At 38.3% G+C, this 26,660-nt stretch overlaps 1 protein-coding gene across 1 annotated transcript; it reads left to right on the top strand.

Moving 5' to 3' along the window:
* The first annotated feature begins 208 nt into the window (after nt 1–208).
* Nucleotides 209–25,420, top strand: DNAJC15 (DnaJ heat shock protein family (Hsp40) member C15). Its single transcript, XM_084288040.1, has 6 exons — nt 209–338; nt 7,793–7,844; nt 9,771–9,844; nt 16,703–16,779; nt 21,902–21,972; nt 25,146–25,420. Exons 1-6 carry the CDS (start codon nt 237–239, stop codon nt 25,214–25,216), a joined length of 447 nt encoding a protein of 148 aa, XP_084144166.1. The 5' UTR covers nt 209–236; the 3' UTR covers nt 25,217–25,420.
* Nucleotides 25,421–26,660: the final 1,240 nt, after the last annotated feature.

Genomic DNA, 26,660 nt, shown 5'->3' with positions numbered 1-26,660 from the left:
CTCTTTTAGCAGGATCTGCAGTCTACGCGAGGCCGGCCACGAAGCGGGACGAGGAGGTGAAGGGCGAGACTCCATCTCACCGCCCCCCCCCCCCAAGCCGCTGTGGTACCGCCCGCCCCGCTCCCCGCCAAGGGGGCCCCTCCCCCTGTCAGGGCAGAGTGACGCGCGGCGGAGCTTCGCCTTCCAACTAGTTTGTCCCTCCGGGCGGCCCGTAGCGTGCCGCCACGGCCGCCATTATGGAGGGAGCCGGGGCCTCCTCCGAGGCCCTGCGCTATGCCGAGTACACCGGGGCCGCTACGGGTGCCGGCAAGGGCCAAGCCGAGCCAGAGCGGGGGCTGGTGAGCGCGCTGCAGGGCAGGCAAGGGGGGGGGCACGACAAGGACAAGGCTCTGCCCGCACCGGGGGGCTTGGGCTTCACTTTTATTAAATGCCTGTAAATACACGCTGGTGTCCGTGCGTCTGCTTCTGCGAGTTTACTTTTTAATGCCAGTTTTACACCATATTTCTCTCTATATGATGTATAGGTTCTGTAACCTGTCTATCCCTTGTCACAGCAGTATAGGGTCCAGTCACAGGGTCTGCAGCGGGGCTTGCTTTGTCGTGGTCTCAGTGTTGTGTGGAAGGGTTTTACATTACCAGGCTCTGGGCTGTCACAACTTTCTCCTTGGAGTTTGTTCTTCAGACAGGCCTTTTGGTGGAGAAAGCGGTATTTTCGTTATTTTCAGTTTTGAAGTGTTTCTTCTGGGGCTGCAGTCTTTGTGCTGCTGTCACGGGGATTTGTGGGATTAACGCTTGGGTTTTAGTGGGAGCTGGAGAGGGATCCTCTAACTGCTTGGAAGGTAAGGATCTTAAGCTGACGTTACAGGAGATGAAGTGGGAAGTATTTCCGAGTGGGCTTTGGTGTAGCCTAAAACATGTCCCAGCATTCAGCCAGCTTGGTAGGAACCAAAGGGACCAGCTGTGGTGTTCGCACATTCAGGTTCAGAGGCTACAAACAATAGTAACTGTAAATGAAAATCCATGCAGTGCTGTGGTCAGAGCCTTGAAGAAAAAAAAAGGAAGAAAGCTTGCCCTTGAGTTTGCAGGAGCTAAGATATGTTTTTACATTTAACTATAATTAATAACCCATACTTTTTGAGGAATAGCATAGGTAAAGACACGTCATTTCTGTGATAGTTAGAGGCTACTGTTCATTAAAAGATGGGAATATCACAGAATCACAGAATTGCGTAGGTTGGAAGAGACCTCAAGATCGAGTCCAACCTCTGACCAATATAAATTAATTAAAATGGCTTCATCTCTAACTAATGTTCGCTCAGTCACGACTAGATTCACCCTAAAACGCTTCTTCATGAAGCTCATTTTTAACTTGTCAATGTCTTATAAAACACATTTCCAACCATATTTGTTGTGAACTGTTAACAAATGGTTGGCAATGGAGGCTAATTTGTAGTTTGACCAGAACCTATGTCATGGCCTCATGCAAGCAGTGGAAGAGACAGGGTACGTGCTTGTTGGATTCCTAACTAAGGAATTCAGGAGGTCAAGTTGTATATAATTAAATGCAAAGGTGTTGAAAGACAAAAAAATTATATATATATTTTCTTTACTCAATTCAAAGTTGTATCAAGATCAACTATAGCATTGTACGTCTATTCCTTACAACATCCAGGGTTAACAATGTCTTGTGGCAGTTTCACACTGATGGCTACATAAACTCCATCACACTGCGCTGTTACTTCCCCCTCCTCAAATGAACAGGGGGAGAAAATATGATGAAAAAGAGCTTAAGGCTTGAGATAAGGGCAAGCAGATCGCTCGCCAATTCCCATCACAGGCAAAACAGATTCAACATAGGGAGATTAATATAATTTATTCCCTATTACTGACAGATTAGAACAGTGAGAAACTAAAAGCAAACTAAAAACACCTTCCCCTTCCCTCCTTCCTGTGCACCCTCTCCGACCTCGTTGTTAATTAAAATACTAAACAGGACCATTCCCAGGACAGACCCCTGAGGGACACTGCTTGTCACTGGTCTCCACCTGGACATGGAGCCGTTGGCCACCACTCTCTGGGTGCAACCTTCAAGGCAATTCCTTCTGCACTGAATAGTCCACCCATCAAATCCATCTCTCTCCAATTTAGAGATCAGGATGTCACGTGGGACAGTGTCAAAAGGCCTTACAGAAGTCCAGGTAGATGACATTGATGAACACTCCATCACAGAAGCCACCAGGTTGGTCAGGCACAATTTGCTCTTGGTGAGGCCGTGCTGGCTGTCTCGGATCCCCTCTTTGTCCTCTTATGGGTGCCTTGACATTGCTTCCAGGAGTATCTGTTCTGTGATCTTTCCAGGCATGGAGATGAGGTTCACAGGTCTGTAGTTCCCCAGGTCTTCCTTTCTACCCTTTTTAAAAATGGGAGTGACGTTTCCCTTTTTCCAGTCACCAGGGACTTCACCTGACTGCGAGGATTTTTCAAATATGATGGAGAAAGGCTTGGCAACTCCATCAGCCCATTCCCTCAGGCCCCTGGGATGCACGGCATTGAGCCCCAGAGACTTGTACCGGTTCAGTTCCACCAGGTGGTCTTCAACCTGCTCTTTGCTTGTAGTGGCAGGCACTTTGCACTTTGCTCCCCCAGCCACACCTTGCCCAGAGGTTCAGGGACTTGAGAGATGTGGGAAGCCTGACTGGCAGCAAAGACTGAGGCCAACAAGTTGCTGAGTACCTCAGCCTTCTCCATGTCTGTCATTACCAGTTCTCATTTATCAGAGGGGGCACACTCTCTTTGGCCTTTCTTTTCTGGTCAATGTACTGAGAGAATCTCTCATTATTTTTTTGCATTCCTCATCAAGCTCAGTTCCATCCGTGCCTTGGCTTTCCTGCCCCCATTCCTGCACACCCAGACAGCATCCCTGTGCTCTTCCCAGGCCACATGTCCCTGCTTCCCCTGCCTGTGCATTTCTTTCCTGTGCCTCAGTCTGACCAGCAGGTCCTGCCTCACCCATCCTGGTGTCTGCCCTCCCTGCCCACTTTCTTACACAGGAGACGGAAAGTTCTTGTCCTGTAAGGAAAACATCCTTGAAGAGCTGCCAGCTCTGCTCAGCTCCTTTGTCCCTTAGGACAGTATTTATCCACTAGGTCTTTAAACAGCTGGAAGTTTGCTCTTTGGAAGTTCAGTCCTGCTTTTGCTCTTCACCAGGCTTGTATTCCCCAAGACCACAAAAAGACCATGCAGGACATGGTCACTGCAGCCCAGACTGCCTCCAGTCTAAACCTCTTTAATAAGCTCACCCCCACTGGTGAGCACCAGGCCCAGTGACTCTTCTCCTCGGCTTGGGTTGTCTCATACCTGGGCCACGAAGTTATCCTCAACACAATCTGGGAGTCTCCTGGGTTGTTCACAGCCTGCTGTGGGGCTTCCCCGGCTCACAGCCAGGTGGTTGAAGTCCCCCATTCAAGCATCTTCTTTTTAAACAGAAAAGAGAAAAAATGTAGTAAAATAGATGATAAAAAAATGACATGAAAATTGGGTGAGTATGGAGAGGAGTATCCAGCTGAAATTACTTTTAATTTACTATAGGAAAAGAAATTAAATTTCATAGGAAGGTAAGAGTGGATGCAAGGCATTAGGTTATGAAATCAAGTCTGTTGCAGATAGTTTATGATACAATCCCAACGTATCCGGCTCCATATAGAGCTGATTAGGTGCTTTGCGCTGAAACAGGCTTCTAATAAGCTGTAGCTACTCTTCTGAGGCGTAGAAGAAACCTTCTACCTTCCATGCCAAATACAATCATTTATTTCAGGCATTTTTATTTATTCTGAATATTAAACAATATTCAGAAATATTTTTGTATGCTTGGTTAGTATACTTGTGAATCCTATTTCTTAGCAGCATGCAGCTGTTTAAAGAGAAAAAAGGACTAATAAACTGCTGCCCAGCCCATCAGAAAAAATTATTATTTTTCTCTGTGCTTTTTATTCCATTAGACTGTAGCTTTCTGTGGCCCAAAAAAGAATACAGCTCTTGCTGTGTATTTGAAAGCTGATTGTGGGAAAAGCAAAATATTTTTCATTTAACCAAGAAAGGTGTTTTCACTGATGGCAGTAGAAGAACCAGAGAATAAAATCCAAACCCTGTTTAAGCAGGTATGTTTTGACATTTGTGAAGTCGGTTCTGGTAGCCTGTAGTCAGATGTAATAGTATAATCCTGAAATTTTAAAAGCATACATTTGCAATTCTCTTTATGTTTGTTAGTTTAACTTTTTTTTCTACTATTTTTCTTTCTATGGAAGGAAAAGCTGTAATGGTAGGAGTCACAGAAGTTACCCTTTTTGAGCACAGTTAAGTTAGCAGGGCACTGTGGATTAGGAATTTGCAGAATGGTAACTTACTCTTCCCAGTTTCTTCTAAAAATTAAGGTTTCTGGAAAATTACAAATTAAAAAATTAGGCCATATCTCTATGCTAACAGCATATAATGTATACCTCCACATATATACTGTATGTTAGTTAATATGCCTTATCCTTTTTTGTTTGCCAAATGCTCTGGTAAGTCAGGCATTGCAGTTGCCTTTCTAATGTGTGTATTTCCTAATACATAATTCTCAAAAAATAATAAACAGGTTTTGCAGATTTAGCAAAACTTTGTTTTATTGTCTGTATCGAAGAGGGTTTGTTACAGAAAACTGAACTACATAGTAAAATTAAAATACTGAGATCAGCAGAATAGCACAGAGTTGATGACTAACCTTTGGGAGCTGATTCATTGAATCAAGAAAGGGACAGATTTTACTTTTTAATCTTTTAGTTCTTTATTTTTCCCTCTTGGATCTTAAAAGAATGCTTTCGTATAAAACCCCACATATTCTAAATTTCTTAAACTTGTTTATTTTTTTGGGAAAAAAAAACGCCAATTCTGTCATAGTTAAAAGTCCTGTTTTGTTTTGTTTTTCAGCCTTTGCATCTGAAATAGCAGGCATTTTCAAGCGGTGTGATCTGAAGTGGTCATGGTGCTAGTTGTCTTAGCATGCCATAAATAAGCTGATCCCTTCCGCAGTGAGAATGAATTGTTTCCTTTAATATTGACAAGAAAAGAATGCATTTAATTAAAGCTTTGCACTCATTATAAGAATAAAATTTTGTGCTCTGTGTTTCAAAGCACCAGAGTAGCCTTGATTTATTCTTCTAAATAATCATCTGAGTTAAGTGGGCGTGGAAAAGGAATCTGAAGCAGACTGGACTTAAAGGATTTACTGGTTAGTACTTGAAGTTACCTCTGATTTTATGAGAGAGGCTGTGACAGTAAAAGATGAACCGTGCAATCTTTCTTCCATTGATTTAAATTCAGTTTTTAAACCAATGTTTCTCAACTTTTTGGGTAGCTGTACCTCACCTGTAAAAGTGGGCAATCTTTCATGCCTCTCTGGCTTGATCTTCCCATACCTTTTAGCTACTTTTCTGGCTGGTCTTCAGATTCCTGCCGATCTTCCTTACAGTTTTTAACCTAGAGCTGCTGGCACACTTATTTATTTTTTTCACTTTTTTATTTTAAATCTGCTTTCCACTAGCTTTCCAGTAACTGCGATTGCTTTCTACTGAGATTGCAATAATATACACCAGTGGATGTGACTGACTCTATCAAAGGCCCTCAGGGATCTCTGCCCTGTGTTCCCAAACCACTCTGCAAAAACACTTAAGCAACGTCTGTGCTGAGCTGACATGGTCCAGGGTTTATTTATTAGCCTGGTTTCTGCTCTGCCTTAACCTGCGAGGAGGTGTCCTTACCAGTGTACCTTGCTGTAAATTGCTGACATAAGCCACCTTGTTGGTGGCAAAGCAAGTATAACTTAATTTTGACAAGCACAGGCTAATAAATATATATATTTTTTTCCAATATGATCTATTTCACACATTGTTGGGCTCTTAATTGGCTGTAACCACTTAGTGAAAGATTCTCGCTGTCACTCTGAATGAGTTCAGGAAAGTATGTACTGCATATAAATCCATGATCACAGAGCACAGAATAATATAGGATTTCTATAGGGTTTTGATATTTCCAGAAACGTGGCAGCTGCTGTTTGGTCTCTAAACAGAGATCACAAGAATTTAGTGGAAGTTTTTTGTGTATTGAGAGCCTGGGAAAACCGATTTGTGAGAAGAAATGAAACGAATTTGAGTTTAGCGAGGAGATGAACTGTGTGCTTCACCGTTTTATTTCATCTACCATTTAAGGCAGCATACTTAGATTTTTTTCATGGTCTGAAGATGAAGGGAAATTTTGTGCAACTGAAAGGAACAACAGACATTAAACTACTACGTTATTTTTACATGCTTATCGTTCAGAAATGATTGGTAATATGAAGACTTGAGGCTACACTGAAATGGAGAGTTAGACAAATAAAATGGGATAGACAGGTGGATTTTAAGCACTTCTGTTCAAAACTCCCCCAGCCTTAACTTTGGAGCTCCAGCTGGGTTCTAGCCGCTGATAATCCAATTCTAGAAGGCTTTAAAAGCTGTATTTCCTAACTCTTCTCCTTCTCTGTCTAGAAATAAGATTTACTACAAAGAATTTTAGCCCCGGGGGTCTTAGCAGTGAAGGCTACATGGTTCCAGATCCTGTTACTGGGACACTAATGTTGAAAATTGGGCTTCCAGTCCTGCTCTCAGCTTTGTTGGTAGAAATCTTATAAACCAGTTTTTGGATAAATGCAGAAGTAATAGGAGCAGAAAGGCATACACAGAAGAGTCAATCTGGTGATAAAAGCATTTTCATTGTACTTATGTTTTGAATTCCAACTAAACAGGCTTAATCTGATTTCTCATGATTTCTGGCATAAACTTCGAGGCATTATTAAACTATCATAAAACAGGTAATGCCACAGATAACATCATTTCATTTTTTTCAAAGGTTAAACATAGGCTTTTCAGATGTGGATAGATACCCTGACACACCAGACGTGTGCTTGTGATGCTCATTACCCTTCCTGGGTTCTGGAAAAGGTTGAGGAGTCAGTCCCTTCTTCAAGGTTTACCAAGTATTGTGTAGCAGCTTCTTGTTCAATATCCTTTATAGGATGCTTGACTTTCTTCAAACACTGTGTAGAAAAGCATACACACCTTATTTGAGGTCTTTGAGTTAGGAAAATGTAGGAGTTGCTAGTGAATCAGATGGTCAAGTCTTGTGGTGAGTTTGGTTCCAAGAGTCCAGTTGGACTTGAAGCAAAGTTAAGCTGAAAATGAAAACTGTCGTAAGTCTCTTTACAAATATTTTTACTTTAAGTTCAGACAGTGGTCGACAGTAAATAATGAGATGTCCAGGCTCTATGTGTTGACTGTGGGGCTTCCATGAGTCACAGAGTGAGAGATGTTAGACATTAATATTTGTGGCTACAGCTGTGGGATGCAACTTTTTTTTTTTTTTTGGTAATAAACTAATACCTTCTGTTATGGCAAACATGATTTCAGACTGTGTAGAACTAGTCTGCACAAGAAAAAATCAGGTAATCCTGTGCAGCATCTGCCTTATGTTTTTATTATTGCATATAGAAGCTGTTAGTGTTTATTCACTGATATGCTAATGGATAGTTGCAAGTTAAACCTGAAGCATTGGGTTTGTGGGGCTGAAGTATAAAACCTGATGTAGCCTGTGGAATACAGAACCTTATTTTATATTTCATATAAATTATATATAGCAGGCATAAGAAATACTTGCTGTTAAAGATGCCTGTATTTCAAATTGAATTTGCAGTTTATTTTGTTTCCTGTTTTTTCTGCTTTAGGCTAGATCTATGATAGCAGTCGGACTTGGCATTGCAACCGTTGCATTTGCAGGTAAGCTGAATTTCTAGCAGGCTGTGGAACTGCTACCTGTCTGCTACTGTTTCCAAACAGGTTAATGGAGTTTTTATGAATATTTATTTTGGGAAGTGGAGGTTGCCTGAGAGTGATATGGAGAATCGTGTCCAGTTGTAGCTCCTGTCCCTTCAAAATTCCCTGATACTTTTTCCAAAATTCTCTTTGAAAAAGTCGCTGCTAGAAAAACATATTTTATGGGCAGCAGTGAAAAGGTTCTGCATATTCTCTGTCTGCAAATGTAATGTAAAATGATGACATTATACATGCGCACACACAGGAGGATATTGCAAGGAAGAGGTTCTTTAGTACAAAAGTGCGCAGCAGGACCTTGTGGTGTGAAGGTGATGCTACACAAATTCAAATAGAGGAAAATAAAAGGCTTTAGTGGCTACAATGGTTTATCAGATTAAACTGTTTCTATAATAGCGTGTTTGTTACCTGAACTATTTGTATTTAGACTATGTATTTCTGAAAAATATATTCTAGTGTGAATATGGGCCGTGGGCTTAGCGTGATTTGCATGCTGGTTTATTCATGTAGGATGACTGGTCTGTTCTGGTGTTGAAATACACAGGTTAATATCCATTACTTCCAGGATGTAAAATCAGCCATGCTCAGACATGTGCAAATGCGTACACCAAGAATAGATGCACATAGATGAACAAGTTACACTAAAATTCAGCTGGTGTTTTGTGGGTACAGCTGTTTTATTTTAATTAGGGGAAGGAAAGTCAGGATCTTTGGTGATGTACAGCTGTTAAGTTGGTTGTTATATGTGCTTCTGTAGAAGCAGAAGAGGGGTACTTTTAGAATTTCTTTTGCTGGTTGAACAGAAGTAGTAGTGACAGCTAGCAATGAAGTGGTAACAGTAAGCTTTAAGAAGAAGGTGAGGTAGTATGTTATTTGTACATGACAGCATTTCAGCAATGATACTCCAACAGTGGTTTTAACTTCGATGTTAGTGCAGCTACAGACTTTAAATTGTTAAAATAACCTATGGAGACTTCCTGTATTTTAAGAATGAAAGCAAGATGTTATGAGAGTAAAGCAGAGACACGTCTGATACAATGCTTTTCCATTGTGTATAATAGTATGTTATGTTGCTAATGAATAATTAATCAAAACACAAATTGAGGGAAGGGGACCTACAGGGAAAACCTGCCAGTAATGCAATACAAATTTTGATTCTTTAGTTGGTAGACCCTCTTCGTGCTTCAGAGAATACAGCCTGATTTAGTGCCTTTCTTCGCTCTAGATGCTCACTGCCATTTGGGAGTTGAACGGCTATGAATCCTAAAAGGCCTTCTCTTTTTAACAAAATAAAAAATGCAGTGCTTACAATATGTGATTAAGCATACAACATCAGATCAAGAAACACGTAGTATATAGATCTGTTTGGAAAACATAACCTTTGAGCAGTATTTAATAAATAATGTTTATTGAAAGCTAATGTTTCATATTTTGCTTTTTCTTACAGTTCACAAGGTAGATAACTTCATTTGTTATATTGAAATGCATTTAAATCTATTTATTTTGTGTGCAAGCACAAAGGATCTTTGCCACCTGCAACTGGGTTTCTATATTCAGTGTATTAAAATTCTCCTGCCCCCACTCCCAGTATAAAGACCGAAAAATGTAAACCACTGCATGGGACATCATGGGACTTCTGCTGGGCAGGATCTAGAACCAGCTGGTGAGGAAATATCTTGAAAAACAGCAAAATGCAACAGTGCTGTACAGCAAGTAAAAGAAATGAAAAGACTAACAATGAAGAATGACTTTGATTTATTTATTTTTTCCAATTAAAATTCTTCTGTAAGCTGTGGAGCAGATGTCAGAGGCTATTTATTTGTGTACATGTGGATGTTGATTATAAGTTCATCTAACTTCAATCTTTTCCAGGCCGTTATGCATTTCACCTTTGGAAGCCATTGGAGCAAACAATTACAGAGACAGCAAGGAAGATTTCAACTTCTGTAAGTTTAGAGGTTACTTCATACTAGCTAAATCATTTTTTAAATTCTAAGTATTTAGAAAGGAGCCATTTTATGTTTGAAAATGGTAAGTGCCAGCTAGATTATTTTTTTCTCCCCCGGGTAAGGGTGCTCCTTACTCTGTATGTTCTAGCATTTTATTTAGTATATTTTAAGTCTCTGTAAATAGAACTGTATCAAAAAATGTTTGTGAGATTTCATAAGCATTTCTAATTTTCCTGGTGACATTCTGTTTTTCAGAAGTTTTTACTTATAAGTCTTAAAAGAAATTGTTGAATTGGGCTGTAGGAAGATAGCTAAATCCTAGCAATTACAAAGCAATGACCTGCAGTTTCATTTTAAGAAGCTAAAAAGGAACAAATTCAGTCATTTTTCTTACAGATAAACTTCCAGGAAAGGTTGCCAAAAAGATGGAGGAGCTTGTTTTCTTTCTTTGCAACTCACGTGTGAACAAGAAAACAAGGTCCTCTATCTCTTTGCACATGAATTGTCTTTTTTGTTGTTGTTGTTCCCCAGCTATAACATTTGAGCTCTTAACTAAGATCCTGTTTTCTTTATTCCTCCACTTGTTTTAAAATAAAATAATCAAGAAGACAAATCAAAAGGTAGGCTGTTGTGAGAGCAGCAAATACAAGAAATATTCCAGAGCACTTTCTTTTTGGCTTTGATGACTACACTGTCCTCTGGTAAATAAATAAATATGTTCCATTCCAGTTTGTTTAAAGTAATTCCTACCGAGGTAGGTGACTGCTTATAGCAAATGATTCTTTCAAAGTTCAGTCTGTGAACACTTGTTCACAGATGGAAGTGGATAATTCCACCATTCGCCTTTTGGTGTGTGAGTGAATATTTATTGCAGATGGTTATTTTCTGAAAACAAAAACAAAAACAAAAAACAGGCAGGATTTTTGAAAAGTGTTCCTTAACGTTGCATGTATTTGTGAGGCCAGTTGCAACATGGAGCTTATCTTCTGTATACTGCATGCCAAGAATGGGCAGAAGCTAGGGGCCAGATCTGTTTGCCTTCTCTACTTTGTGTTGATGTGCTGAAGGTGCAGGGATGATCAGTGCAAGCTTCCAGGGGAAGGAAAGACTCAAAACATGGGCTGTCCTCTTAGGGCAGTTCCACACTTGTTCCTAATTGTGATGTGTATCGGCCAGAAATGGTGTGCCAGGATCAATTTTTGCTCTCTGTCCCTCTATTGCATTGCTGTTGTGAGACCAACACCAATTTCATTTTTCCTTTCTAAAGTCATTTTTGGAGAGATTCCCATGTTGCCTGCCAAAATGGCAGAGGGGACTCTGAATTAAATTGCTTTCATGTGAAGCAGATAGAGTGTGACTAGAACTAGCAAGCAGTAAGGACGTGGATTCAGAGTAAGGAGTGTTTCTGTCTTCATCCTCCTTCTCCAGAAGTTTTAGTCCAGCACTTCATCTATCCACTTGTAGCTACGGACTAGGGAATCTAAATTCAGACATTTGCATGCAAGAATGCAGGTGGTGACTTTTTAATACATTGAAATATGACATGCTACTGCACAGAGAGGTGTCTGTTCCTAGGAAACTGTACCCCTCAGAACCAGTAAGTTGGCTGAGCCTGGCTCACCAGAGGTCTATTTCATTTTTACCTTAATGACTTCCACAGTCCTGCAGAATTCACCAAAAACCCAGAGTGCCTTCTGAATTCCCAGTGTTCCTGGAGTTGAGTCCTGTTTCTGCCTTCATATCCTGCCTTAAAGCCCAGAGTTATACGTTGGTCTCTAGTAGGGTGCTTCTCTTCTATTGCTAATAATAAAAATAGAGGTTTTCAGTATAACATGAGATCTGCTGGATACACTAAAACTCTTCTGGTTTGCCATTAACTGCATGTGTTTTTTAACTGTATACTTGTGAGGGTAATGGCATTTTTTTTCTACAATCATAGTCCAAATTTAAGTCCCTTGTCTAATTCCAAAGCAAAGGTTATCTGTTCTCCATTACTCTGCAGGTACAACTTTATTGGATTGTTTATTTTCTGAGTTTTTTTTTTTTTTTCCTTAACAATCATTTCCTATTTGTAATTTGTCTGTAAAACAATAGAAAGAGAAAATACTACATACAAAGATTCTAGGTAAGTGTTTGTTGCCCAAACTTCTTATTTTAGTTGCTTCAGAAGATGTCATTTGGGGGAATTTGAAGCTGCTGAATATAATCTATGGGTTAGGACTTTCATCATGTCTCTTTACAGCGTATTGCTCTCTAAACTGTGCTGACAATGGAAATCAAGCAGTTAGTACTTCTGCCTGTGTTTGCTGGAAAAAGCACCTGGAATTCATTTTGTGTCTAGGCTTAGTGCTACTTGCTGGTTTCCTGTGGTGTTTAGAGGCACCTAACTTGGTCACTGTATTTTTCAGTGGTTACTCTAGCTTTCTAGAATCAGACCCTGTCCCTCATAGCCTTTGTTTTTGGGGGAAGAGTGTGAAGCAGCCGCCTGTTGAAATGCTAGCTGGTTCTTTCTGTAAGCACCTACTCTTCTCCCCACGTTTGCAGTTACTTTTTTTTCTCCTGTTCACAACAGAAATTGCAGCTCTTGTTAGCTGTAGTTGCAGTGTTATCCTTTCTTCCTGCTCGCTAATAAATTACTTACGTGAGGTCAAGTTGAGCAGTTACGAAGTGATCATTTAAAATGCCTGCTTGTTGGATCTTGAGTGTCTGACACTATTTACTTACCTAAATAACTAACGTGTGGAATCAACAATTCCACTCATCTTCTAGCCAGAAGGAGCAAGTAAAAGCAAGTAAAAAGTGTTACATTTTATTCTGAATTCCTACCTCTTGTTTAGCTTTAACTTATCACAATTAAGCATATAGACTTTTTAAGTATAAAGAGTAAATGCTGTTATAATTTATCACTGAAATTTTCTACTGTCTTTTTTCAGGGGAAGACGACGTAAGAGGGAACATTTTTATTTCTTCTCTGTAACAAGTCCCTCACAATGGTTTCCAGAGAAATACTTTTTTTATAAATTTATTTATTTTTAGCTTGAACCTTACTTTGCTACTGTTATCACCAGTGCCAGTGACACTGTTTTGTTTCTCTGGATAGTGTCTTGGATCTATTGCAAATACAAGGTTCTTGGTGCTATGTAGTCATTTCTTTTTTCTTCCTCAGAAAGACCTTAGTGCTATTAATCATAATATTAATATTTTCTTATTAAATAAAAAATATTTCAAGAGCACTACTTTTCCTTTTTTAATCAATGATATTTAATATTCAACTATAGGAACGGTAATTCTAGGCAAATCTGTTAAAATCCTCAAATTCCTGAATCCTGAAAATTGTGTTCCAGAAAACACTGGTCCCTTCTACAACACCTCATAGGCAATTTTGCACTCAGTTTCCCTTATTTGATCAATTTCTGCTCAGATGTATTGAGTTCTGAATTCAGAATTAAGAGCAGCAACCATTCATCTTGTCTTTCACTGAAAATAAAGCTTCCAGAGACTAATAAAATTTGCAGCCCATTTTATATTAATCTCTATGATGATCTCAGCAAATTTTAGGTTACTTTATAAACACAGCTTCTAAATAGCACATGCACACAGTGTTTATTACCTTTTTCTGTGGGGGACTGTGTTGGTGGTGGACCAACACAAAGTTATCAGAAAAAAACACTGCCTCATATAATTCGATGTGATGTCTGGTTTCAGTTATGGAGTTTTGAATATCATTTATCTTACATGGAAATAGTCATTATGCTTTCTCTGTGCTATTCCAGGAAAAGTGTCTTGAAGATGTCACAGTCCAAATGAATTGGATTTTGTGAAAAATTACAAGAGTGAATGCATGTTTGCAGAACAAGTCCAGCCATCTTCTATTTCACCCTCAACCATTAATAGCATTTGTTTAGTAAGCGGAATTTGCTTATATAAGTTGCTAAACAGTAATAATATGCAAGGAAGTAAAGTAAATTAAATGGAAGTTCGCCAGCCCCTCTCCAATAGGATGAAGAAACTGAGAGCTCATTTTAGTGATTCTTCCAGTACAAAATTTTTCTGCAATAGCCAGAGTTAATAAATAATAAAGTGTCTGGAGCTGTCTACACATCAGAAAGTTCTCATAACAGAAAAATATCTGAGAATTTTTTCATTCGCTGCAGTCATTACTTAGAAAAGAAAGATTTTTTTCTTAGTTTTAATTTGAATAGCATGGAAAAGTTGTTTAATTTGGGAACGAGAAGTTTGCCAAGATATTTCCAAAAATGAATACTTCATGTTTTTTCCCCATATTCTAACCAAGAGGAACAGTGGCTTCAATGCCTAATTTCCTTTTGCTTTACATTCTGTTTAGGTTCAATATTTTAATTTAAGAAAATGATTATTCTTGCCCTGTGCTTCATTTCTGAGAAGAAAATGCTTTTTCTTGATGCCCACTTGCACGCGCTGTTTTTGAAGGTTCCTATTTGTTTATGTGCCAAAGGACATAGACAACAGAATTTCTTTTTTGATTTTTCTTGGAAGTGAACCAAATCAAGGCTTCCTGAGGTTAGAACAGTGTCAAGGAAAAGTGCTTTAAAAACATGAAAAAGTATTTCTGAATTTGAGCCTATAGCCATCTTTCTCCTTATTCCCTGATTTCAAATGAGCTATTTTAGATGAAATCTACCAAGAACAGAGAGGAGCTTTATTAGAGAGAATTCAAATATTGCTTTTCTGTACATGAATCAGTGTCCAATTGTATTTGAGCTGTATGCTAGGGTTGAAGAATTAACCTTTTCAGAAATCCATCTGTATTTAAGTTTCTTTGGAAGAAGTTCTGGAAAATATTTCACAGGGCATTAAAGCGTGCTTTTTTCTTTTCTCTTGGCTGTAGTAATTCCTCGATGTCTTTGCAATTTTCTGGGCAGTTTTACCTCTTCAAGGATGTTACCTGGTGGCCATTAAATCATTAGAATAATTTCCTCTTGGACTGGAGAAGCCATTTGTGTTCTCTGTGTATTATGTAGTGTAACCTCTAATGTTGCTGTGCACCATGACAGACCTGCTTTGTGTTACCCTATAGCTGTAGCAGTGGTTCCTCAACAGATTTTTGTTGTAGGCATGACATGTCTGCAATTGCTTTGGTTTTGGTAACTGTTACGGTGGTGCTAATTTCATGTATGTTTTGAGTGGGGTGGGAAGAAGAAAACTAAGATTTGCTACAGATCATAGCAGCACAAAAAAAGTTGACCAAAAAAAACCAAACAAAACCACATATATCTTTTCTGTGGCTGTGTGAAACTTCCTGGCTACACGAGGGAATTGCTGCCTTCAGAGACATTCTGTACCGGTAGCAATAGGTGATTATTTCTGAACCATGCTTTTGGGTGAATGTTGTTCCTAACCTTAATTAAAGGCTTTATTTAGATATCATAGACAGAGCCTTACAAATGCTTTAATGCATTTGAAATTACTTGAGAGAGAGTATGTATAAATGTAAGGCATAATTCTCGACGGATATGAATGGATATATTTAGTGTAGCTAGTGAGGAAAGTGTTTTATTAAGGGCCAGGCACACGTTTACTTGGGGGTAAAAGGAACATTTAAAAATAATCTCAGCTCTCAGGCCAGTCTTCCCTTTGATAGCAGCAAAAGAAGCTTATTTTTCCCTAGTTGATAGGTTTTTGCACTGAGGAAAAAAAAACTTCAGTCTTGTTGAGTACAGATTCAATTGGCACTGTGTGCCAATTCCCAAAGGCAGGCTGTCTTGGAGCTATGTCTGTTGCCTCTGGGACTGTTATTTGTATAGCAGTGGGCTATCCCTAATTCTTCTGTAAGAACCATTTGCATTGAGGAAATCATTGCTAACCATCCTTGCGGTTCAGTTACTGTTTAAAAATTTATTTTAAAATGTATTTACAGTTGACAAGTATACTTTCAACCTATTCCCTATGACAATTAATTGTTGCAATGATTTACTCACATCTCTCTCTCTTATTGTTTTTTTCTTTATTTTTTTCTTATTTTTGTCTTAAAACAGTGGCTAAAGTTGCACATACCAGTGAGTTTTTAATGAAAAACTAACCCCAAATCCTGTTTCTAATCTTCATCAGTCATCAATGTCTAGGGAAGGATATAAAGACAAAACCTGTCTAGGGTTTCCCCATGTACTCTGCCTTTCCAGTGTTCTCCAGCACAGTGATTTCCTGAAATAGAACTTGAAGTTTTATGCTAAACCTGTTCTCTTTTTTTGTTGTTGTTGTTATCATTTTTGTTTCCAGGGTTCCTTCAAAGAATTCTTTGGTATTTTTTTTTAAGTAACATTGGTTCATATAGAAAAAAAAATGACACTTCATCAGTTTATTATATTTATCATTCCCATCATTTTATTATAGCTTATACCTACTTTCTTTGTAGAAATATGTGGAATTCAGAGTGATCGTCCATAATTCTTTGGATACCAGAATGTCATCACTCTTGCCATTTTCCATTTCAGTGCAACCAGTGCTATTCTAAACAACTTTCCTCCTTTCCCTTCCCTGCTTCCCCAAACGCAGGCAGTGTACCACTTTATACTAGCATGTACTTTGATTCTGGGCTGTTTTGCCTGAAGGCAGGATTTTAATGGTTGTAGCTATTAATATCTTCTATTAGTAGTAGAAGATTGTAAAAACACAGATAGCTATTTTTAAGTTGGCTTTTGTATGTGTTAACACCCAGGAGAAGTCCTTTCATATTATCTGGTTTCTACTCGTTCCATGCCTTCAAAATAAATTATAGATGAATGTTAAGCTGTGACTGGGGTCAAATAAATAGGATTTAGGTCCTGGCACCTTGTATATGAAACTAATTATTGCTTGTTTTGCCTTTTTTCTTCTTAGAGTCTTTCATCCTACTATAAAGGAGGATTTGAACAGAAAATGAGTAGGCGAGAAGCAAGTCTTATTTTAGGTGTAAGGTAGGTGTGTTGCATTAATGTGTTTTTGTTTGGTGAGTATTGAATAAAGAAAATGCATATTGCAAGAATGTGGAATACTCTGGCCAAGTTCCTTTTTTTTTTTTTTTAAAGACATCTAATAGCTTAAACCATTCTAATATTCTGCTTAAGCTGGAAAGCAAGCAACAAAATAGTAATGGAACATGCCACTTATGTTTGGCTTGAAGGTATGGCAACATACTGCATTGGAGAATTACTGCTCTTAAAATATCAGAATAGCACATACTGCGCTAATTAGTGTGATCACATGGCTTGGTTTCCAATAAAAACCCTGATATGAGCAATATTGTAGATTATATTGATAAACAAGGAAAACAAATCAATTTTGCTCATTTTTTTGTCATTATTTTTTTTTCTTCTCCCTACTCTTCAATTTGTATGGATTAAGACTTACAGCATACTCCAAACAAAAAATACATTGAGAGACTTGTCATTTAAAGTGGGTATAGCAAGTCATTTCCAGGCTGAGGAATCAATGGATTTTCAAGTGGATTTTTTTTTTTTTTCAGAAACATGGATGGCCAATGATAGCACGTGCTTTAGCATTTTCTATAAAGCAAATGGTGGGTTTAAAGGCCCTCCAGATGAGAGGCACAGATCTGACCTTTAGGTAGTAGATATCCTATTTCTGGTTTAGATAGTTCTGAATTTTAAGATCAGGAAAAATAAAGAAGATGGTATTAATTATCTCCAGAAGAAATTATTTCAGGTGGTGAAAATTGAGACTTAAAATCTTGTTGGTGTGCTATTTGTGTTTACTTGTGACATAATGGAAATTATGGAGATGTAGCATTCATTTCAAGAATTTGTAAAATAAAAAATTACATTTGAAATATTTTGTGCTTGAACACTGAACAGGAGATTTATATGAATGCTATTCAGAAATAGTTCCTTTGACCTTTATGTTTGATAATGTATTTACATTTTCACTTATTTTATAAGGGCAGATTCGGTCATGTTGCAGAGTAGCACACTGCAGCTCATTAAAGTCTGTTTACAGTGGTAATGCTTAGTCTGAACACTGCTCATGTACATGCCTGAAGTTTCTTCACGTCTGAAGTCAGTCCCTTGTTAATTTTTTATTTTAATAGCGTGAGTCTGCACAGGGAACAGTGACACTGCTTGATGTGTTTGGGCTCAGGTTTGCAAATACCATTCTTAATCAGATATAAGGAATGTTCTTAATGTTTAAAGAACTGACCCTTTAATTGTGTAGCTGCATGGCTAATGCCATTATAGGAAGCTTTCACATTGTTTGAAAACACCTTCATAGACCAGTTTTAACTCAGTTTACTATATTACATGTATAAAGGTGCCATTTAAAAAAAAAAAAAAAAAAGTGTGTTTTAATGTATTATGGAAACTGCCAACCTATGCATAAACTAGATTTTGTCTGGGCATTGATCTTATTTTTGTAGTTTTTGTTTTCTGTGTCTTCACTTCCAACTCACGTTAAATTTGGAAGCAGAGACTTAGTTCATTATTTTAAGTGCTCAGCATGTATGTGGGCACACTGTAAATAAAGAGGCATGATAAAGGTGAACATACAATGGCAGCTTTTACATTTCAAATACATACTCTTTACACATTCCAGATATTATACTTCAATAGCCATTTTCTAAGATTGCAAGGTTTTTGACAGAAACATGTATGTGCATTGTATATATTTAAACTATGTAAAACGTATCCAAAGCTACAGAGTACTGTACTAAAAATACCAACTATTTTCAAGTTTTATTGTTATGAAGCAGCACCGATTACTGAAATTCAGTACAACATGGCAATAATTTTTAACAGCTATATACTCTCTAGGAGGAACTGCTGGTGGGAGAGATGGGGAAATGTCTGAGATGAGATAGAAAGTGAAAATGTTAGGAGTGTTATCCAAACATTAGATTTGCCAGTATAAAATAATTTTGCCTATGGATGTCTTAAGTATAATGGCTTACTGCTATCACATCCCTGCTGCTGATTTTCTGAAGTCAGAAAATGTCTTATGAAAACTGTAAGTTAAAATTCTAGATAAAAATGAACAAAATTATCTATATTATACCATTTCTTCCACAGAATGAGATGCAAAATATTTCTTTCCAAAGAAAGTGTTTGTTAATGTACAAATTGAATTATAATAATTATGCATTAGTTGAAGATATTTGTTGTGATTTTTAAAACATGAATGGTTTAACCTTTAAAAAAAAAAAAAGCTGTTACATAAATGAGCATACTCTACACAAACAATTTAGTGTATTTAAGGTTTGGTTGTTACGATTCCTGTTTTTTTTCTCTTGTGTTTTATTTTCCATTAAAAACACAGGTATATTGTATGACTGTAAGGTCATTCAAGTTGGGAGAGACCTCAGGAGGTCTCTAGTCCTCTCTGTTGCTCAAAACAAGGTTGCTCAGCTCTTTACCCAGAGGATCTTCAAAGATGCTCTGGACAACCTGTGTCACTGTTGGGCTTCCCTGGTTGAGCAGAAAGTATTGTGTCCAGTCCAAACCTCTCATCTCGCTTTTTGCCCATTTTCTCTCACCCTCCCACCATGAGTCCCTGTGGGGGGCCTGGACCCGTACTCTTCCCTATCTCTGTGTAGACACTGAGGGGCTGCTTCTTCCAGGCTGAACAAGCCCTGTTCCCTCAGCCCCTTCTCACAAGGCAAATGCTCCAGCCCCTGAGCAAGGTGGGGCCTTTCCTGAACCTGCTGTGGTTGCTCCACGTCTGCTCTGTGCAGGGGTGCAGCATCTGGATGTGACGGAATCATAGAAACACGTGTTGGAAACGACCTACAAGATCATCTAGTCCAACTGTCCTCCTCTGACCAATGCTACCCACTAAGCTACTAAAATGTATCTCGTAGCACCTCATCCAAACGCTTCTTGAATGCCACAGGGGATGGTGACTCCACCACCTCCCTGGGCAACCCGTCCCAGTGCCTGACTGCTCTTTCTGAGCAGAAATGTCTCCTCATATCCAACCTAAACCTCCTCTGGCACAACTTGAGGCCATTCCCTCTAGTCCTGTCACTGGTTATCTGTGGGAAGAGGCTGACCGCCAGCTCCCCACCCCTTCCTTTCAGGTAGCTGCGGAGAGCAATGAGGTCTCCCCTGAGCCTCCTCTTCTCCAGACTAAACAACCCCAGCTCCCTCAGCCACTCCTCATACAACTTGTGCTCCAGGCTCTTCACCAGCTTTGTAGCCCTTCTCTGGACATGGTCCAGGGCCTTGATGACCTTCTTGTACTGAGGGGCCCAAAACCAGAGCTGAGTACAGGGTGACGATCACCTCCCTACTCCTGCTGGCTACACTATTTCCGAAGCCTTCTTGAATGCTTCATGTGCTTGGCTGAGTAGGTGGGAACAGCTGCTTCTGGCAACCAAGTGACCACGCTACTGTCCACACAGCCAGGAGGCTGCTGTCCTCCTTTGCTTCTGGCTCATGACCTTGTTGTCCTCCAGGTGTTGTCCTTTCAGCATAGCTTCTTCCCAGCCCGGCTGTGTGCTGCCCGTAGTGCTGTGAGGAGCTCATCCTCCCCAGGTGCCAGGCTCTGCATCTGTGTCCTTGCTGAATTGCATGAGGGGTTCCTGGTAGCCCCTTCCTGCAGCCTATCTATGGCCCCTGAAGGTCAGCCCTGCCCTTAAAAGTGTTCCCAGTGTTCCTGGGGTTAGACTTTCCAGCCGGAGAAAGTCAGTGAGGTTAGGAGGTGGTGTTTGGTCGACTCAGGTGGTGAGGTTGTACCAGTTCAACGAAAATGAGATTTGTGACATTTTTTTTTCTCTCTGATGGCAATTAGTCCTTTACGTATAAGTCTTCATAGCCAGATAAGGCGATGTCAAATTTCATTAGTTTATGAGATACAAACACCATATTTCCAGTTGCTTGTTAGAACAAAACTGTATGATTTTCCATAATATGCAGCAGCAACTTTTCCAGTTAGCCATGTGAATTTCTAAATGTGCTATATCAACTTCCCTTTATATTATTATGATATAAAACTATTATTACAATATTAAGCAACAGATGCACAAATAAAAATATGGGCATCTTATTTTTAGCTATCTGATAATAAATCATTTTTGTAGTTCCAAGCGCTTCACCCTCTGGTTAATTCTTACTTTCTGGATTACTTTGTTCCACTGAAATGTTCTTTTCTTACACAGTTCTGTGAACTATTTTTGTAATGTATACTAATTTCCCTGTGACAGAGTAATAATTTGAGGTTGTTTACCTCAGGAGCGTAGTTAGGCTGATACCTTGCGTTCAGACTGTATCTACAAAAAGATTAATTGAATCATCACTGATTAAGAAGCTACCTGAAGTGGAAAATATTGCTTCGTTTCTGCATGCTAACAAATTACGAAAAACTAAACCATTTAAACTGTCCTTTTGCATACCAGAGTCTACGGTGCCGGCATACTGCATCCGTAAGTGGTTATTTGTCTGGCAAGGTACATATTTAATTTAGTTGAAGTACATATTTTATGTATCTGTCATTGAAGGAAACAACATTATGTAGCTCTTGTAAATCAACATGTCCCTAAATGCAACGAATTGAACAGCTTTGCAAAAATAACAAATACTTTTTTTTACCAGGCTCCAACAGAGAGTATTTATAGCAACTATAAAAATATTTACAGTAGAAAAAATATGATAATATTTAATATTTGTTGTTTTGTCATTGGTCATATAAATGCCTCTTTTCTAGGAGGAAAAAATATTTTTTTTCTGCAACTGATGATAAGAATACCAACTAGATACACCTGAAGCTGCTTTTTTTTCCCCCCTGAATTATGTATTTTAAATCACTGTGGGTATATTGGATTAAAAAGAAAAAAAAAAAAAAAAAAAAGGATGAAGGATGTTTGTATGTGTCAAATACACAGGCTTTTTTTTTAAAATGTCCTTCTCTTGCATGTCCTAACTTGCATGTCTTTTGTTAATATTGCTTCCTCAAAGATGCAATTTTATGTTTCGTCCACAAGATGGTGAAAATCTCAAGTTTTAATTATTTTTGAAGCCAGTATAAACTGTTAATTTATAGCCTGGATGCAGTGGCATTTATAGTAAGCACTTCAATTTATTTTTGCAGTCCATCTGCTGGCAAGGCCAAAATCAGAACAGCCCATAGGAGAATCATGATTTTGAATCATCCTGATAAAGGTAAGTAATTCTTCTTTCTTTTTCTTTTTCCTTTTTTAATCAAAGCTGGAAAGGAAGAGGCTTAAATGAGATCTCTTCAGTTTACTGATTGTATTAACAACCACACTGTATGAAGTTTATTTATAGACTTAAGCTTCTGTGCATTTTATCTCAGATAAACTAGACTGATTTCCAGACTTTATGAACTACATCTTTAGTAAGTTGCTCAGCTTTCTTTAAGGTTTTCTAGTCTTGTGCTGTTTCAGATAAAATTATGAGCTTGTGTACCAGTGCTCCACACTGGTTTACAAGAAGAAAAAAAAAAAAAAAAAAACGACCCTTCTGCAAAATAAGAAAAAATGAGCTACAACATTTTTATATTAAACTCCTGTTCCTGTTTTGAAATGGAATGGACCAGTCACGTGTACAAAAGTAACTTGCTGTGGGGAAATGTTCTGCAGGCACTAAGTATATCATTTTTGAATTTCAGACTTCCTTGAATTCACTTGGAAAATACGTAAAGCTGGGCACTGTTGCTTTACTGGCCAGGTTTTTAATGTAAATTTATCTTACAGAAAGGCTATTATTATAACTTTAACTACACTACAGCTGGTTGAGAAAGAAAGCCCATATGTTCATTGCTGTTTCGACTTTAAAATAACAGATGGTGAAGAGTTGCACTGTATTTCAGAAGTCAAAAGGGGAAATCAGAGTTGTTTTTTTTTTATGTATCTTTTTGACAGAATTACAGGGATCCCTGCCTGTACCCCATTTTAAGAAAATGGGAAAAATAACTGACCACTGACGATGTGAAGCATTTAGTCAATGCTTTTCTTTAATGTCTTCATCCCTCAATTTAATTCTGAAGTTGTCCTGCTTATTCGATGTCACGCTTTCATTTTTTACACTTTTTTTTTGTAATGTACAAGCTGCATAAATATAATTTCTTTTCTAGTTAATCTTTTGCGTTTTTAATACATCATGATGGTCAAAGGCCTCTTAACCGCTAGAGTACCCAGGAGGTCAAAAAAATTTAATAATAAGTTTCAAAGTTTTATTGTAGCAGTATTCAGAGACTTGAGCCAGAACCATGAATCTCCATGCGGGTGATGAGTAGCCCTAAGGAGGCAGTTCCCGTTACGAAGATCATACATTTTAACCGATGGCTCTTAGAGCTGTAATGCACCTGCAGCTGGGCACAATGCAGGTTTCGATGGATGTAGTGAGGCCTCCTGTGCGCTATTAGGATGGAGCATTTTCACAGTAGGAGCACCAGTTGAAGGGATTTGTGCCTCCTTGCTGCCCCTGCAGCTCTTCTGGCATGGCCAAAAAGAAAAACGTTGTCTAATGTCTTCAGCTGCAGAGCTAAGGCCTGGAGTGATTTTGAACGTATGGCATCACAAAGAGATTTGTTTGTGCATGTATGTATCTTGATTTCTTCTGGCTCTGGTAGCACAGATGTGCTTTTAAAAATAATATCCAGCATTAGAGTGTTATTCCAAAATAATGTTTTACCAGCTGGAGTTGTTTGAAGAAAGGGCAGTAAATACAGATTTTAAAAGTTGCATGTTATCTGAGACTCAAAACGTTGAAGAGAACATGATTAGAAATAAGTAAGAAATATATAGAAGTTTGCATAATAACATCCCCAGTGAGCAGTACTGAAATGGTTGCTTATTAACCTTTACTTAGTTCAGTTTAAAAGTGTTTTTATGTTTATATATTGTATGTTATTTTTTATAAGTTAATAATTTTATGAAAGAATACTTGCTGAAAGAAACAGAGGAAGAGATAAGTCTTTTGGACTTGCCTTAATTATAAACAAACACTTAGGCAATCATGAGATTGAATTTTCTCTCATTGGAGGGCTACAAAATTAATATGGCACTCAAGGATGTAAATGTAGTGAAAACACTTCTAGCAGATTGGAATTTAAGATCCTGCACTGTAGATATGTAGTAAACCAAAGACAAAGATAAAAGGCAAAGTTAAAAATTATTTTGGATACCTTGTTTATTGCAGTTTATAGCCTTTACTATTTTATCTTCTTGTCTACTCTTTGAAAGAAGCAATACTCAACCAATGTAGCAAATCCTGGGTAGAAAGACAATTCTTTTATTATTATTATTTTTAGTTTTAGTTTTTATATTTCAATTCTCTACCCTTCCCTGCCTCACTTTGCTCAAATGTGTTTTAGCTATTTGGACTACATTCAAACAAAACCAAAATGTGAACAAGAGACTTGAACTCCATTATTTTTTCCACTTGTTTTATTAGGCCATGAACTGACTTTATAATGATCTGGATTGCTGCAGGAATGGCTTTTTTTGTTGTTTTGTTTACACATGTTTACTGCTACTTCTTCTCTGTTTCTTCTGTCGCTGTCTTTTATGATGAATGAAAAATTATGATTGAACAGATGCCTGGGAAAAGGCTGTTCAATGTGCTGAATAGTACTGCTGGAATCATATTTTTACATTAAAAAAAAATAATATAGGTGTATTCTAGTAAATCGTAAGTTACTGATACAGACCTTGTAATGCTGTTTTCAGTGACTGTAGGCAGATGGTTGGCACTCAGGGGGAGAGTAAAAAAACAAACACAAAAAGACTGCTGAACTGTAATCAAATTGTTAGATGGAGCGTAAAGCAATGACAGTGTTCAGGACTAGAAGTTAGAAGGCGTACCATGTTTAAATAGCTTTAATGTGACAGTTTCTGCCTGGTAATTCTGGGCATCTAGAATAGCAGAGGCTTGGTGTGTGTGTGTATGTGCACATGCTTAATGATTTTGTCAAAATTATTTATAAAATTTTGCCTCTTAGTTTTTGGGGTGGGTTGGCATAATAGCTATTAGCTTTAGATGAATGTTTGAGACAGCTGACCTTGCATACATTTGCAGCAAAACTGTACTGCAAGTCTAAATCACACCAGTGTGAAATGATTTTAGATTTCAGACTTCTTTCCGAGACAAATTGTTTAGCTTTATTCTTCAGTGACTTCAGTTTTGATTACATTCTTCATGTTCCCTTATCAATTAGTTTTCTTCATATCAGTGTCATTTTTTTAATCAGTTTTATGAGAAGGATCTACTTAGGAAGGGGAGCTAATAGAAGCAAGTAATAAGGGGATTCTGTAAGTGAAGCAGCTGATACTGATGTGTAAATGGTAACCCTTTACCTTTTTTCTTCTCAGGTGGATCACCTTACTTAGCAACAAAAATAAATGAAGCAAAAGACTTGCTGGAATCCAGTGCCAAAAATTGAAATCCTAAGCCTTGCATCAAAGGAGATCCAAAAAAAAAAAAAAAAAAAGAAAAAGAAAAAGAAAATCAACTTTTACATGTCTTTCTGTGGAAGATTCAATAGATTCATTGTGCGCAGCTACAAGTACATTTACTTGTTCTGCATGGTTTCTTAACACTGTACTGAATGTTTATATTTATTGTCAGAATTAAAGGTATAAGACTATTTAAAAGCAAACAATTCTATTGCAGTTATGTTTAAGATTTAGTGTATTTTTTACTGAATTATGATACATTACAAGCTTTGAAAATTCTCTTAATGTGTTTTTCTTCTGAAGCAGTTACTTATACGAAACTCTTGGACCTTCGTAAAATTGAAAAAGGTCTTAAATATAGACTTTTCCTTCATTGTTGAAGACAACTGTTGTGAGAAAATCCATGACAGTGTGTTTGGTCAGTGGAAGCGTGGCAGACTCCATATGGCAAGTTTTCATAATTACCTGACAACTGAATCCATTCCTCTGTGAAATGGTAGGGTATATTGATGAGGGCAGTTTCAGAGGTGCAACTCAGAGGGAGGGGATGAGTAATGGAGCTGGGGTGGTTTAGTCTGGGGAAGAGGAGGCTCAGGGGAGATCTTATTGCTCTCTACAGCTACCTGAAAGGAAGGTGTAGGGATCTGGGGGTCGGCCTTTTCTTGCAGGTAACTAGTGACAGGACTAGAGGGAATGGCATCCAGTTGTGGCAGGGGAGGCTCAGGTTGGAAATGAGGAGACATTTCTGCTCAGAAAGCGCAGTCAGGCATTGGAATGGGTTGCCCAGGGAGGTGGTGGAGTTACCATCCCTGGGGGTGTTCAAGGAAAGGTTGGACATGGTGCTTATGGACATGGTTTAGTGGGTGACGTGATTCAATGGGAGTACAGACTGTACTTTCCATTAGCTTTATATATGGGGCTTAGATAAGAAGGAAGACTATGTTTTGGTTAGTTCTTTTGCATATTAAGAAAAAAATCCTTGAAAATGTCAAATAATTATTGGAACATAGTTTTATTTGAATTTGCAGGGGGCATTCAGTCTGTAGGGGCTGGCGTACTATGGGTGTTTACATGGCAGTGGAAATGAAGGAGGTAGGTCTGCATGGTGTGGAGTTGGATGGATTTTTACTCTTTGTTGTGTAGGTCAGTCCAGTCATATCAGCCTGGAGCAGGATTGATACAGCAGGGAACAAACAGGGCTGGATGCCTGATGGCAGTTGCTTTGCTTATTGCTTTGTGTAGACTTTCTGGGTTAGGTCTCCAGTAATTTTCACATCTCTCCACTATGCTCCATTTCTCGAAGTATCATTATCATCATCCTTCCTTATCATCATCCTTCCTTATGCAGCAACTTAGTGCTGGTTTCTGGGAATACTGAATCCAAAGAATCTCTGACTAAAGAGAACAATTTTTAATTGACAGCTGTGAGAA

Source organism: Netta rufina (genome assembly GCF_964035555.1).
Source record: "Netta rufina genome assembly, chromosome: 1".
Classification (NCBI taxonomy): Eukaryota; Metazoa; Chordata; class Aves; order Anseriformes; family Anatidae; genus Netta; species Netta rufina.
This window is presented reverse-complemented; position numbering and strand designations above follow the sequence as displayed.